This window comes from Sturnira hondurensis, unplaced genomic scaffold, assembly GCF_014824575.4.
Source record: "Sturnira hondurensis isolate 20B ecotype Veracruz unplaced genomic scaffold, ASM1482457v3 Scaffold0017436, whole genome shotgun sequence".
In the NCBI taxonomy this organism is placed as follows: Eukaryota; Metazoa; Chordata; class Mammalia; order Chiroptera; family Phyllostomidae; genus Sturnira; species Sturnira hondurensis.
In genome coordinates, this window is record NW_028090067.1 from 18,072,588 (window position 1) to 18,088,351 (window position 15,764).

The 15,764-nt window shown below is 50.4% G+C and overlaps 1 protein-coding gene across 5 annotated transcripts in view; it reads left to right on the top strand.

Moving 5' to 3' along the window:
* Positions 1 to 15,279, top strand: part of GRAP2 (GRB2 related adaptor protein 2) — a 67,938-nt gene extending 52,659 nt beyond the window's left edge. For 4 of the 5 annotated variants that reach the window (XM_037068446.1, XM_037068447.1, XM_037068448.1 and 1 more), the window contains 6 exons: positions 2,113 to 2,204; positions 5,868 to 5,987; positions 8,977 to 9,145; positions 10,896 to 11,081; positions 12,280 to 12,402; positions 13,088 to 15,279. In XM_037068446.1, coding sequence (XP_036924341.1) covers positions 2,113 to 2,204; positions 5,868 to 5,987; positions 8,977 to 9,145; positions 10,896 to 11,081; positions 12,280 to 12,402; positions 13,088 to 13,267 — 870 coding nt within the window. In that variant the 3' untranslated portion in view covers positions 13,268 to 15,279. Of the gene's footprint in view, positions 1 to 2,112; positions 2,205 to 5,867; positions 5,988 to 8,976; positions 9,146 to 10,895; positions 11,082 to 12,279; positions 12,403 to 13,087 lie in introns of those variants that run through there. The other variant, XM_037068450.1, reaches the window with a different exon arrangement.
* The last annotated feature ends 485 nt before the right edge of the window (positions 15,280 to 15,764 follow it).

Below are 15,764 nucleotides of genomic sequence, written 5' to 3' on the forward strand. Positions count from 1 at the left end.
AATTACATTTTTGAAAAACAGTGCACACTTTCTGAAGGAATCCCAGACACAGGGCTCATTTGATCTTCACCACAACCCCAGGAGACGTTAGCCCATCCTTTTGTCCCCATTTTGCAGACGGTCAATTAACTTGCCAAAGGTCGCACAGCTAGTGACAGGGCCAAACTAGAAACCAGGTCTTCTCATTCCAAACGCATCGTGATGTCCCCTTCCTTTTCCCTCAGAAAGGATACTGGAAATAGGTCGTCACTGCTTCTCAATTACTTAGCTCTCTTTAATTCTCCTTTCATGACTGGGAGAGAGAAACCCAGGGGACCCATGACTTCAACTTCACCCACTTTCCGATGATTCTAAAATCCCATCCTCACTTCTGAGTCCAGACACACATCTCCCACTGCTCACTGAGCTTTTCTTCTCAGATGGTCCCAGGGGCGACTTGGACTCACCCACACACGATCTGATGTCCGTGAGTTTTTCCTTAGACCTGCTCCTCCTCCTCTATTTTCTATTTTAGTAAAGGCTTCACCACCCACTCAGTCTCCCAAGCCAAAACTCCAGAGCCATCCCAGAATCCCCATCCTCCCTTAGTTCCACGAATAGTCATGAAATCCTGCCCATTTTGCTTCCTGATTCCTCTGAAATATGTCCTCACCTTTCCTGAGTCCAGATCCCCTCGTCTCTCGCCTGGATACCTACAGTCGTCTTCCTACAGTTTCTCCTCCTACAGTGCCCCCCCGCCCCGCCCCTGACGTTACCCTTCCTATCCATCTCCACTCTGATGCAACACTCTTTCTTAACTCTGATTCTTACTGTCTTATTTCTCTGCTTTAATTGCCCATCCTTTAGTGGCTCCCCATCAATTTCAAGATAAAAATCCCCAAACTTTTAACGTGGCCCACAAGGCCAGCATTCCCAATTCCCCCTCTCTCTACCTCTGGACCATGATCCAAACTCCCACCAGACTGAGGCTTTTTACTCCCAGAAGGCAGTGCACTTCCTCATATCCCAGAAGTAGTTTTTTTGACATCAGGCTTCTCCTGGCTACCTCCTGTCATTGCCCAGACAACTCAGACGCCCTCTCTCCCAGGCAGTCTTTCCTACCCATCCTCTGCGTTCCCCTTCATCATAACACTTCTGTCAGCAGACATTTTCAGCTACAAGAAATAGACACTAACTATGGCTTAAACAGTAACACTGGTTTATTATTTTTCATCCAAAGTTTAGAAGTAGGGGGCATCCTAGGTGGCTGATTGAGTGGCTCAGTGGCATCATCAAGGTTCTTTCTGTCTTTTTGCTCTGCCATCTTTATTCTGAATTATTGTTCAAGTCTATGTCATGTATTTTAGAAACACTCTCAGAGTGGAGTATGGGCAAGTATTTGTTTTTATTAATGGTGAAATATTTCCTGAACTAACCAGAAGTCACATAAAGCCACGTCTGGCCAGTCAGACGAGTAGTCAAGGTATGTGAAAACATTTGGAATCAAGGTCAAGGTAGGACCATACAGTAATGAGACAGAACTTCTGGTTTTGTCTGTGACCTGGATTGAAAACTGAAAAGGCATTCCAGATATCTTGAGTTATGTCCAAATTATTTGTGAAGCATAAAGAGTGTGAACACAAAGAGTTACTGTTTTCAAAGCTGGCCCCACTTGGACATTTAAGTTTTAATCTGCTTGTCCAAAAACCATAGAACTAATTAAATTTTTAAGAGGTTCCTGGTTACCTGGCAGAGAAGAAAAAATATGGAGTGGCCACTCTTGCCTTCTCACCATCAGCCCAGATGCTGAGCCCAGATGCTGAGGTCTGGGACATATGAACTTGCAAAATAAAAAGAGAAAGGGGTTTAGGGAAGCCCTGGAGTGCTGAGTCTTAGAGGCTACACCATGGCTGTGTCACATGTGTAGGTGGCACTGGTGGACAGAAATAGCTTGGGGTCAAGAAGAGCTAAACTCCCAAGATGACCTGCTGCTCCCGCAGCATCCCCTAAAGTGTGGTTTCTTTGGTTTATTTTCTCTAAACCCCAAAGGGTGCTTTTTGCCCTGCAGACTGTTTCTGTTAGTTCTTTGGGTACTCCCTACGGTGTCTTTGTCCTTTATTCTCCTCTATGTAGATCTTAAGTAACCAGGAGGAGTGGTTCAAGGCAGAGCTCGGGAGCCAAGAAGGATACGTGCCTAAGAATTTTATCGACATCCAGTTTCCTGAGTAAGTATTTCCAGCCTGCCGAGAGGGGCCTACCCACACACACTCCCCTTACCTCTTCAGCAGTCACTAAAATTATCCACGCACACCCAACATACCGTCAAAAATGGTTGCCTCCGGAGAGGGAGACACGCAGCTAAAGGCCAGGGGTGGGAGAGATTTTCATTTCACTGCACTCTTTTGAATTTTATACCGTGTGTTCATATGCCTATTTCAAGTTTATAAACTGAAATCATCTACAAGTGTAATCACAGGGTTTCCAGGAACTCCAGTGGGACAGCTGTTGGCCTCCCCACTCCAAGAGCTGCTACTTCAAAGCACTTATCTCCCAACCTGGCTTCCGGTGTAACCAGCGACCCCAACAGCTCTGGGCCCTGATCAGGCGTGTGGACACTCTCTGCCGACCTTAAACCATGCTTACACCAAAGACAGAAGTCAGTGGGAGAGAAAGGGAAATTCCCTTCATAAAGAGGAAATGAAAATTTGAGATTGAATCTCATTGTCTCAAGAATTGACCACAAGGGTTAGATTGAAATCTAATCTTGTCTAAGAGTCGGAGCCCAAAGAGCAAAAGTTTGCTAGAAAACCAAAGCGGCTTTGGTGAGTGTGGGGAAGTGCAGCAGTTCTCTCGCTGTGAACCAGCATTGACCACTGAAACGCTACCTCCACCGGGCCTTTGATGCTGCCCTGTGATCTTCTAGATGATGAGATGACACCTCCCCAGCACACTCTCAGCCTAGGCCTTGCTGCCAGGTTCCCTGGGGCAGTGGGAGTGACCAGAAAAGCCCCTCTACCCCACCCCCAGCCTGACTCACTGCATCCACCCACCTCGTGCAGCGGGCTACACTTCTAGCAAAAATTCTACCCTCCCTCCCCCACATCAACTTTCTTTCCCTCTCTGCTCAGTCATTCCTGTCGGCAAAAACAAAGATGCTGCCATTCTCCCATCCTATCAAAAACCCAAACCAAAAGCAGACCAACAACTCAGGAGCCCAAATCCTCCTCCAGCTGCCACTGCGCTTTGTCAAAGGAACTGTTTACACTGTTGTCTCTAACCCCTCTCCTCTGCCCCCTCTAGAACCCTGAGGACTCCTGTGACCTTTCGGTCAGGGTCACAGTGAACTACTGGTCTCTGGTCCATTCTCAGCCGTCATTTCAGCACGATTTGGGACCTTTCCTTTCCACTGAAACGCTTTGTTCATTTGGCTCTGGGACACCCTTCCTCCTGGCTGCTCTTCCTCCATCCCACATGCTGCTTTCTCCCCAGCTTCCTAATCTGGAGAATGTCCTGCTCCCAGGGAGGTCCTCCCTGTCAGGGTGTTTTAAATCCCTCCCCCACTTCTCATCCCTCCTCTTGGATTTCATTGTCCCCACAGCTCTTACGATCATCTGACATACAATACATCACAACTCTTCTGGTGTTTCCTGTGTGCCCTCACATGACAGTGTAAGCTCCAGGCGGGCTGGGGTCTTCTTCTTGTCTGTTCTGCTCACCACTTATGCTAGTGCCCAGGAGAGGGCCCAGCACTTCTTACTTAATTACAGCTGTTGAATGAATGAATGAATATCTCTGGAGTGATATATAATGTTGAAAATCTGGCCACTCTTTAATATGTAGCATGTAGACAGCTTGGCAAGTCCTGAAAAAAAGTTGCTTATCAAATTCTAGTTGGGAGAAAAATGCATGTTTTCTAAACAATCCCATCACTGCTTGCTGCCTCTTCTAACACAGTTCCTTGGAGGTGTGGCCACTGTGGGATGTGTCCCGTTCTTTGTCCCATCCCCGTTCGATTTCCTGCACAGACCCCCATAGGACTGTGTGGCACATGCTCTGCAGGCTCTCCAGGCACGTGGTGACCAGGACTCTCGGCTTCCAGCCCCTCAGAGCCCAACCAACCTTACCCTGCAGCCCTTGGTCGGGAATAAGGGCACCCCTCCCGCCACCCCGTCTGTTCAGATTCCCAAATTCCAGAGAACACGGGAATTGCTCACAAAGGAATCCAAGCAGTTTCTGTTAGACATTCACCTTAAAGGGGGCACCCACACTCACCTTCCAGGGGCCGCAGTTAGGGCAGCCGCCTTGGAGCAAGGGGACCCAGTCCACCTTTAGCCCAGAGTAATTGCAAATACTTGTTTTGCTTTCCTGTACTTGAGAGAAGTTTCTGGGCTCCTGCCCTGAGGCTGTAGCCACTGTTTGCCTGGCCCCTGTGGAGGTACTTGGCCCTTTTCCATTCTAGGTACTTTCCAGTAGAGTCTTTGCCATAGATGTCTTTGCTGCAAGCGTTTTCCCAGTATGACTGGTTGGCTGAACGCAATTTTGTTGTTGTTGTTTTTTAAAAAGATAAATAACTGGTTGACAATTGGCAGTTGGTTTTTCCCTCTGGTTTAGTTTCATTTCTTTATTGATGAATCTACTGCCATAAAAATAACTGGTTGACAGTTTGATTTTGATTTTTTTGTTTGTTTGGTTGGTTGGTTTTGTTTCTCCATTGATGAATCAATCAATTGCCTTCCACAGACTTAATCCATTTAAGGTAGTTATCAGTTTGGTTTAATTTTTTTTCTATTGACAAGGGCTTGCAGTTACATTATCAGTAACCTACATTATCTGTAAATCTTAGCTAGCCCTCTGAATGGCCTATACAGTGGAGTAAACAGGGAGGTGGCATTAAAATAGTGCTTCTCCCAGAGGATAAAGCCTGTTCTCACTTTGAAGCTCACTAACTGGGAGCAGAGGCGGGGGCCCTCTCTGAGAGCGCAGCGCTGAACCCACATCTCCCACAGAGCGGAGGCTAGGGCTTGGGTACACGCACACTAAAGTCAGTTATCTGCGAAGCTACACTCTAAACATATTCAAATACAGCCTTTTAAGTTTTCTGTTCTTTTATTTCCAGTGATTTTAACTTTTTTTTATGGCAGTTTGCCTTACGGCCGATGAGCTGTGGGGTGAAGATGCTGACAGTAGTCCACTGGTGGTGCAAACGCGCCCGGTCTTTTTCGAATGCCGCAGGCCACCTGCACCATCACTTCCAGAGGTTGCCTTCCTCACTGCAGCTCTGAGGGAGCAGTTTCTGCTCAGTGTGTTCTCTTCCACAGTAAAGATTCTTAACAGCCTGGATTTTTGAGGAGGCCCTGGAGCCCACTGTATGGGTGTGGTCCCCAGGCTGACGCCAGCTTTGCTTATTTCTGAGCATGTGTGCAGCCTCCCTGGGTGCCTTGCAGCCCCCTTGAGGTGCCCTCAGTAAGAGCACAGGGCCAGAACCAGTGTCCAAGGCCCTTCCCAGCCCCACCAGGTCGCCGCTTGCCCCAGGGTCTGAAGGGATCCCTGTCCTCCCATCACATCGGATGTCCCTGAAGTTCTTTCCTAGCAACATCTGTCATGCAGCTGCCAGCAGGAGGCCGCTTCCCGCAGCGAGTCACTCCCACCCTGGCCCATTTGGTGCAGCAGCAGTTTCCCCGATTGGGCTTTCTGAGTTGCAGAGGCTTCTCTGGGGGACAGAGGGAGCATCGCACTGGCAGTGCCTGAAAACCACAGGGAGCAGTTTCTTCTGCCTCCCTGCTGAGCAGAGACCCCAGCCCTCTCCCTTCCGGTCATCTCACCCCTACTTCCCCCTCCTGTCACTCTGGCACCTCACCAAGACCCTCTGTTTTTTTCTCACCCGATAGATGGTTTCACGAAGGCCTCTCGAGACACCAGGCAGAGAACTTACTCATGGGCAAGGAGGTTGGTTTCTTCATCATTCGGGCCAGCCAGAGCTCCCCAGGGGACTTCTCCATTTCTGTCAGGTACTGGCCATTCCCGACACCTCCCTGACCCAGACTGCTAAAGCCATGAGGTGATATCTTGAACATGACCTATTGCTCAGGAGCACGGGGGCCTCAGGGCCCAGGCATCTTTCCAACTGTGATACTATTCATTTCCTTCCCATAACACGTGCATGTAACTCCTTAGCACATTGGTTGTGGCCAAAATTGTGTGTACACTTATCTGCCCCAAGTCCTCAGCCCAAGTGCTTCTGGAAAGACAGGATTTTTATCTGCTTTACCTCTGTACCTTTAACAGTGCCTTGTGCTCAGTAGACATGCTCGATGAGAGTTTGTGGAAGGAAGTCGGAAAGAATTGTCCACATCCATCCACACTGTAGCCTTTCACTACTGATGGATGCCTGAAGCAGGGTCAGAGAGAAACAAGAGCCCCAGGTCGTCACTGTAGGGTACACACGGAGCTGCCACGACTGCGAAAGGAGAAGGGCAGACACCCACAACTGAGGGCAGCAGAGGAGCGGGGCACAGGAGGTGAGGGGGTGGAGCCTAAGAGCAAAATCTCCCTGATGTGCAGGAAGTGGCTCAGTCCAGGCACACGCATGACACAGCCCCGAAGCCCCAAGTCTGAACACACTGTGTGTGGTCAGCGTGTCAGGGGCTGCCAGTGACGTTTCAGACTTGGTGACCACATGTGAAAATGCAAGAATGAAAGGTGACGGCAGTGAAGAAGGGTGGCAGCCTGTGCAGGGAACTCTGCCATTGAGGTAGTGGCCAGGAAATGCTGGTCTGGGTTATTCAACACATTTTGAAAGGCGTGTAGTCTGAGTGCTTTAAGTACATGAATCCGCTCTCAGGTGATAAACTGAGGTCACTTGATTATTTAGAAAGTATGGATATTTTAAGGAATAGATAGGGACTTACGAATAATGGGTCAACCATTTTTGCGCACAGGTGCCCCTAAAGTGCTCACAAATAGCTTGGACTTGTCCACGGTGCCCTTGCAGTCTCGCCCAGGCTCTTAGCTGTCCTTTCTTGTCCACAGCTTGGGTGATGGTGTGTTTAAGTCAGGCCAGTATTGATGCATCACAAACTCTAAGCTTATTCGGCCTTAATTAATGAACTTTTGCGCTTAAGAAATCTTATAAGTCAAACCTCTTTCTTGAGGGCCCTGATTATAGAATGGACCAAGTAAATTGTTAGAGAGAGGGCATCTCTTGGTGCCTTTGGTCTGCGTGAAGTTGACTCTCGCTTCCTCTGATACGAACCACTGTTTATATTTCCTTGATTAAAGAAAATTCTACAAAACAGTCAGCCTTGACTTCTGCCAGAGTCTTCCCCTGCTACTGAGGTAATGCAGCTTTTTGTACAGGGATTATTACCATAATCATTACCACATATTCTGCAGAAATGTAGTGTAATGTATTTCAGAGTGAGATCATTTTAATTCATTTATTTATACATCTGCTTTCTGTCTCAAACACAGATAATTAAGAGCTAATAGCGGTTTCATCACTTAGCATTTGCCAAGGGTCTGAAACATTGGACTTCAGCGTTTGGAGCACTGGGTGGTAGCCTCTTCTCTGCCCCTCTCAGAGCACTCTCTTTCCATCCGCACCGGTGACCGAATGCAACTCCGGCATCCACCCTCTCCGCTCATGGGAGTGAAAGGGTTAATGTTTCTCACTCTGTGTTCTTCAGCCAGAGAGGGTGGATGAATAATTATACCACAAGGATATTTCCTCCTCCTCACCCAAATGTGAAGGGTAATGACTATGAGTCAAGCCATGTGGTGTTCGAGTGAAGAAAACATCTGTTAACGGCCGAAACCAAGGCGAAGGCCATGTAGCTATTGCAGAGTGCTGGGCACTGCCCCTGAGCGACCTGGCAGAGGTCACCGCATGGTTCACCTGGCCATGAGTGGAGCCCAGCACGTAAATGAGGCTGATGATCAGAATTCCCGACCCCTCTGCACAAAGACCACTCAATCCATCCCTAAGAAACCTCCACTAGCCTTCATGTATCTTTACACTCCAACACTCTTTAAATTCTTGACTTTTTGGGTCAGGCAATTGGTACGATTAATGTCAGTTAATTTTTACATATAAGTGTATGTCCATTTCACAAGTAAACTTGATATCCTAAAGAGAATGACTTGGAGATACTAATAAAGGCCCAGGGCCCCCTTCCCCAGTGAATAAAGTCCCATCTCTGCACCCCTGCTACCAATATGCCCAACCCCTGTGAGTGCAGCTGGTGTCAAAAGATGCCCATCTAAAAGAAGTTAGCATGTGCACATGGTGTGGCAGGCTGGAATCAGACACCGAGGGTTCTTGTCTCAGCTCTGCCATTCACCTGTGGTGACCTTGACCAAGGCCCTCCTTCTGTTTCCTCAGCTGTAACAGGTAGACATAAAGATAAACAATCTCTGAAGTCCTTTCCAATTAAAACTCTACACATCTACATAATACTTCTTTCCTCAAAAGCTCCAAATGCTTTGCAACTTTATTTATGCAAAACATATGTCAAGACCAAGAGATCTACATAGAGAACAAAGCATGACAAATTTCTCAAGGTGGTATCTTACTGTCCAGAACAAGTCTATGGGCTTGAAGGAGCTGGTTCCAAGTGTTTCTGATAACAGAAAGATAACAAGGGCTCGGAAACCCCTCCCGCTGAGTCTTGGCAGAGCCCTTAGCGTAGTAAGGACTCCAGGGTTGCCAAGTTTCAGATAAGCACTGCTAAAAGGTCCTTGACCTCAGAGTCTTTAAAGCTCTTGGAACATTTCTTGGAGAAGATTAGCTCCAGTGTCAGAAGCCAAATTACTTCTGCTCTAGCGCAGCCTGTGTCCTGTGCAGACCTGGCCCAGATCTGCCCCCAGAGCCCAGTATTAAGCAAGCCCCCATCTCTCCTGCCCTGCCCTGAGGGACTCCCCTGGCTGGATGCAGTCAACCCTGAGGGCAGACACACTGCCACCGAGTAACACACAGTTTGGATTTGCCCTCATCTCTAGGCATGAGGATGATGTTCAGCACTTCAAGGTCATGAGAGACAACAAGGGTAATTACTTCCTATGGACAGAGAAGTTTCCATCCCTAAATAAGCTGGTGGACTACTACAGGACGACTTCCATCTCCAAGCAGAAGCAGATCTTCCTGAGGGACAGAACACGGGAGGATCCGGTGAGCTTCTGGGCCCAGGTCGCCCAGTCTAGAGACTAAACGAGGCAGCTGCAGCCTTGCATGAACCACCAAGCGGTGTGTTTGATAGGCAGGTGCTCAAAGGCTTCACAAAGGTAGACTAGCTCTGCAGTCAGATCTCAGCTTCAATCGTAGCTTAACACTGCCTGGCCACGTGACTCTGGAAAGTTTTCCCACCCTCCATTTCCTCTTCCGTAACACTGCGACCAGGATGATGTGCGAGGAGGGGGGATAGTGGTATCTGCCTCATGGGATGGCTGTGAAGGTTGGGAGTGATGTGTCCCCTTCTCGCACATCGTCCTGGCCGTACTGCAAGCACTCAGTGCCCAGGAGCCCTGATTGTGGGTGCCATTCCTCCGTCACCGATGTTACCACGACACAGTTGGTGGCCTCTCTAGAGCTTTATGACAGGATTTGGGGTGAGGAGGAGGTGTTGGAGGAGAAAACTAGCCTTGGAATTCTTGCTCTTGGAACAATTTGGAATGCAGAGTATTATTTTCCTAGGAAATGCACAGGACAAACCTGGCTTTAAATCCTGATTCTATGGCCGGCTCTCCTCATCACCTAGCCAGGTGAAGACAGCCTTTCTGAGTGCCAGTTTTCCCATCGTAGGAGGGGGAGAATGTAGTGCCTCCATCACTGGGCTGCCATGACAGTTGAATGAGAAAATATAGTTGCAGCACTTGCTGCAGAGTCTGGTCCACAATAGGCTGAGAGGAAATACCAACTTGCCTTCCACAAGTAAATCCGCACAAAATATGTAAAATACTTTTCAAAGGAAACACATGGCATAGGAGACGGGTATCGGAAGTAGCGTTGATGGGAACAGTTGCAATCCCGGGGCCGGTTTTGGGGAAAGGTGTTGAGACTTTCAGAGCAACGCGTACTTTGGGGACATGAAGAAAACCATCCCCTTCAAGTTATTGGCTGATTTTAAGCCTGAGAAGTTACAATCAAAGGAGAAAAGGGCATTCCCATCAAGTACACACAGAAGTTCAGAAAGAAATACAAAGATAAACCAATCATTTTAACCAGGAAGTGGACAGAGGTATTAATTACTAGGATGTACATGCAGAGATAAGAAAGGCAACATAAAACTGCCTTCAACCGGATTAAGTGAGTCCATCTCCCTAAAGTGCTTAGAATAGTGCCTGGCAGGTAGTAACTAAGCCCAGGGCTCTCTGAATTGATAAATAAAAACAACTCCCTCTGTCTCCTGAAGCTCTTATAGCATGAAGAAGACCTTGCTCCTCCCAGTGTGCCCAGTGCAGGCCCGGTTTCCATGGTGCTGCAAGACTGTTGTGTTTTGGTCTCTTTAACCAGACTCTAAATGACAGTTCAAAATCTGCAAAGGCAATAGCAGGGCTTATCTGGAGGGTAGGATGTCCAGCAGTGTGGCAACATGCGATAAGGAGGGGTGGCATTGTGTCAGTAAAATAGGATATCTAAGCTTGATTACACAGAGAACAACAAGCCCCCTGGGAATGGACCAAATGAATACCATGTGCAAAGTGTTAGTCTGTGACTCAGAGACCTGACATCCCCAAAGTGGGAGAATCTGAGAACTTGGAGGGTCTGAACTGTTGGTTCTCCTTAAGCTGCCCCCACCCATCAGCTGTTTCTCGGAGCTGTCATGAGCAGAGTCTGGGAACAGCTGCCTGAAGGGGTGGGGGCAGGTTGGGCCAGGAGTTGTGGGAGGAGGGGGGATCCAATCATCTTTGTTCTCTCCCAGGGTCGCAGGAGCAACAGCCTGGACCAGAGGGCCCAGGGAGGCCCACACCTCAGTGGGGCTGTGGGAGAAGAAATGCGGCCTTTGATGAACCGGAAGCTGTCGGATCACCCGCCACCCCCTCTCTCACAGCACCCCTCAGCCCAACCCCCGCAGCAGCGGTACATGCAGCATCACCATTTTCATCAGGTACCTGGAAAGGATGGAGCAGAGCACCCTTCCCCTGGAGGCTCAGGACACTTTGTTCCCACTGCCACTTCCTGCGTGAAAACACCTCTCAATGCTGGAAAGGAGGGTAGCAGATGAATGCCGGGGTTCCTTTGCGGTCCTGGGGCTGCTGGCCTGGCCCAGCCTCATCAGGTCTCGCTACGCTCAGAAAGGAGATCCCAGGGCCCCCAAATGGCAGAAATAGGCTAGGGAGACTGCCTGGGCAGAGAAGCCTGCACGAGTCAGAGTCAAATGGCTGCCTGCCTGCAGGCGCACTCACACTTTCTCCCTCCAAGGGCTCAGCGAACAATTGCTGGTTTACCCATCAGCACAATTTCAAATCTATTCATGCCGCTTAACCCACCTGGCTGCCAGAGATCTGCAAGAAAAGCGGATTAACACCTGCCACAGAGCCTTGCTTATTTATTTATTTAGTTTCTTTGTTATCCGAACCCCCCTCCCTGCCTTGTTGCAGATGGGATTTTAGGTGGCTTACCGAGATGGACAATATAGCCAGATAAGATCATTCCCAAATTCCTTAGCAGGGCACCCAGAGCCCTTTGTGAGCTGCTCATATCTGTTTCCCCAGCCTGGTCTCCCACTGCCTCCTTCTGTGCCCCACACAAACACCCCTCCCAGCGACACCGCACTACCGGCAGAAGGGTCCATTGCATCTTCTTTCATGCCTTCAAGGCCTTCATATACTGTCCCCTCTGCCTGAAACTCTCTCCCCTGGCCAGTCCTTTAAGCTGGAGTTCAAGTATCACTTCCTCTACGAAGTCTTCCCTGACTGTACGGGCAGACTTAGACACTCTTCTCTGTGCTCACTTATCACTTCAATGTGCATAACGTCCCCTCTGAACTGATGTTCCACGAAAACAAGGGACCTTCTCTTTGTGCTACATATCCCCAGTGCTTAGTCCAATACTGAATGTATGGTAGGTGCCTGCTAAACAGTTCTTGATTGAATAAATGAGACCTGCCATCAACTTTGCCTTCAGAATCTAAGGTCCCTTTGTCACACTTCCTCCTCTCACCATCACCTGGGGTTTATTGTAATCATCAGCAAGTATTCTGGAGCACTGGCTGTGTTTATGGCATCTGAGTGAGGCACTGGGGGAGACTGGGAGGGATGCTTCTGGCGGCGTGGTGACAGGATCTGTCTTGCATCTGTCTGCAGGACCGTCGTGGAGGCAGCCTTGACATAAACGACGGGCACTATGGCATAGGCCTGGGCGGCGAGATGAACGTGGCCCTCATGCACCGCAGACACACAGACCCGGTGCAGCTCCAAGTGGCTGGGGTACGTGAACTCTCCCCCTCTGGGTCAGTGGAGGCAGCTGGATGGGTAATTAAAGGGACGGTTGTTCCTCCAGGATAGACGTCAATGTCTACGGGGCTCCAATAGCAGTGGTGGGAACCCAGAGAGTGAAGGGCAGTGGGGGTGGGGGCGCCCCCAGGTGGGGTGGTCCCAGCCCCGCACCATCCAGTCTTGTTCTCATTCAGCCGGCGGCCTTGCCCTGTCCTTCTCGTGTTTCTCGGCTCTGCTTCTAGTGGAGAGGTCGCTGAGCACCATCCTGACCTGGTTGTGCCAGTACCAAGGGCTGTTAGTTGGGGCACACTGCCATTCTGTTTATCACTTGAAGAAAGTAAAAGGACCACCTGTCAACGGAGGGAGAGTAGGTCTCAAGGATTCTCTTGGGGCTTGCAGAGTTTCATCTCTGTCAGCCCAAATCCTGAGTCTCAAGAGTGACCCTGAAGAGTTGTGATAACTTCATGCTCGGCTGTGGGGCAGGCGTCCACTTTCAGGGGTAGCGGGGTTGCGATGTCTCTGGAGAGCCACACAGCAGCGCTCGGGGCAGGCTGCTGGCGGGGGGGGGGCTTTGTCTTGCTGCCAGGGCTAGCGGAGTCTCTTCTGTGTGCTGGTCCCAAGGCCAGCCCGGCCAGCCCCCAGTTCAGCGGGACCCCTCTGTGCTTTCCCCCAACAGCGAGTACGGTGGGCCCGGGCGCTGTACGACTTTGAGGCCCTCGAGGAGGACGAACTGGGGTTCCGCTCTGGAGAGGTGGTTGAGGTCCTGGATAGCTCCAACCCGTCCTGGTGGACCGGCCGCCTGAACAACAAACTGGGCCTCTTCCCTGCCAACTACGTGGCACCCATGATCCGATGAATCCCTCTGGAGAGGCCAGAGGCTTTGCCCGAAGCTGCCTGCGAGGGAGGGAGCAAGGAAGAAAAGCTGGGACTGCGTCCACACACACATGTGCCTGTGCACACACACATTTTATAACAGTAATTTATTGGCAGTTTAGTTGGTTAATTAGCTGACGTGAAAGTAACTCAGGTGGAGGCTTTGCAGAAGGTGGTGGGGATTGGGAGTGGGGGGTCAGGGAAGTGGAACCGAAATCCTTCCTGTCCTAAAGACGGTACCACTTCCTCCTGGTCCTGGGAATTGTCACCAGGCAGCTCAGCAGAGGTCCACACCCCAGCGTTGGCTGCAGAACAGCAGGGTGGAGTTGGACTTGGCAGGGCACATTCTGGCTTACCCGCAAGCCCTACTCCCCTCAGGGTTTGTAGGGCAGCTCTGCTCAGATTCTCCAAGGGAGAGCACTGCCGGATGGAGAATTAGGGTGCAGCCACACAAGTCTGAGCTGGAGCGGCCAGGGTGTGAGGGCAGGACCAGAGCACAGGCATCCCAAGGCCAGGCAAGGCGGGGACCTGCAGCTCTTTCAAAAGACTTGCTCTTTGGCCTGTCCCCTTCCTTGTGGCTGACACGAAGGAATGGGGACACTGTGAGGAGCCAAGCACTGGAAAATAGAGGGATTTTTTTTTCACAAGTCTCCCAGTGGCTCACTTGGATGTGACCTCCATGTCCCCAGCTTCTAAGAAAGTAGCCTCCTTGATCCTGTGAAGGGCCTGGAGAAGCTTTGGCGAAGAGAGCTGGATATTAGAGTCATTATCCTGTGGTTACAAAGGTGTTTCTTCGGGGCTCTACTTATTTTCCCTCTTGGTTTTCTCTGTTTGAAGATTCTTTGCCCAGGGCACATGGAAAAGTCCACTACCCAAGAACACTGACTAGTGATTAGCTGATTAGTTGGTTGAACATGACCCTGAGTGGGACCTGGCTGTCAGGTGACCTGTTTCCTGGCCATTGGACCTCTGCTGCTCCCTTCCCTGCACCAAGAGCTGAGCCTGGGGAGAAGAGCCCCTGGCAACCCCGTCTCCCTTCAGCACCTCAAAATAGAACTGTTTCCCAGCACTCATCTGAGGGCATGAGACACAGACCAGCCTGGCTAGGAACAAGGGACACTGAAGAAGGAAGCTCAGTGTCCTAGGGGAGCTTGGGGGCACACATCTGCACCGAGGACACCTAGGAGGAATGTGTGTATGAGTGTTCTGAGACATGAAAGAGGAGTTTGGGGCCCGAGCGTTAGTGAGGGGCCTGTGGGGTGAGTGGGGGTCTGTTCCTTCCTCAGCCCTTCCCCAGCCCTTCCTGCTCTAAGGAGAGACGGGGGCAGCCACCATCAAAGGTGATGTAAGAAACAAAAGTTTGTGGCTCAGAAGTAACTGTCATTGTAACGTAGGCCGTGTGTCTCTGACTCTGAATTCTAAGATTCTCTGATCCCCATGTCACCTTCAGAGAAAAACAGGAGGAGAAGGGACTCCGAGGGGAGACTCGGGAAGGGGCAGAGAAGAGCCCGAGAGAAGCAGGGGGGTCCAGTCTGAGTGAGGATCATCTAGCAGCCAGAAGACATTTCAAAAGATGAAGGAGCAGCATGAGAGGCATAAAGGGAGGGAAGGGAGCAAGAGGTTAAGTGGGACAGGCCAGCGAGGAGGACGCTGGAGTCAGCAGGCAGACGAGGCTCCAGGAGCGGGGCCGAGGCAGGTGGGGAGGAGGAACCGGCGCAGAGAAACGAACACCAGCAGCTCGGGGGCAAAGTCGCCACAGGAATGAAGACGAGAACAAAGGCAAAGGAGACTGAATCAGGTGTTTGGTGTAGGTAATGCGAACATAGTATGGTAAATGAAAGCCAACATTAGTGCTTGATTTTACCGTATTTAAACCATGTGCTTTAAACAGCCCACCAACTCAATCCACTTGTCTGATTACGTGGGAGGATCAGCCTGAATGTGAGGACAGAGTGAAATGACTTGGTTCTGGCATGGATTTTATGCCTTGAAACACTTCAAGGAAGCAGTGACAAAACAAGGGCCCTTGTTGTGGGGCTGTGCCTGGTGCCTGTGTCGCAAGGCCCCCAGGTGAGGGCAGGGTCCGGGGCCCGCAGAGGCTGACCACACAGTGTGGGCAGGGCTTTCAGGACCCCTGAACTGGGCTTTCTGTTCCACCAGAGGCCATCGTGGGACTATTTTTCACTGAGGAGGGAAAACAGCTTGCTCACCACGTGGCTCAGTGCAGAAGGAAGCAGATGTCACCCTGACTGCCTGGAGAACAAGGGCCCTTAGGGACCAAGTTGAGAGGACAAGGACCAAACTGTCCATGCTGGGGAAGGGGCAGCTGGCTCCGCTTGGCCTCTGGAGCTGTTGGGGCGGGGGGGGGGGGCACCTGCGCAGCACTGCCCACCTGACAGCATTTCCGCACCAGAGGTTCATCCATCCAACGTAGCTCGCCAGGCACATGGCCAGGAAACAGCACATTGTCTCTGAATTTG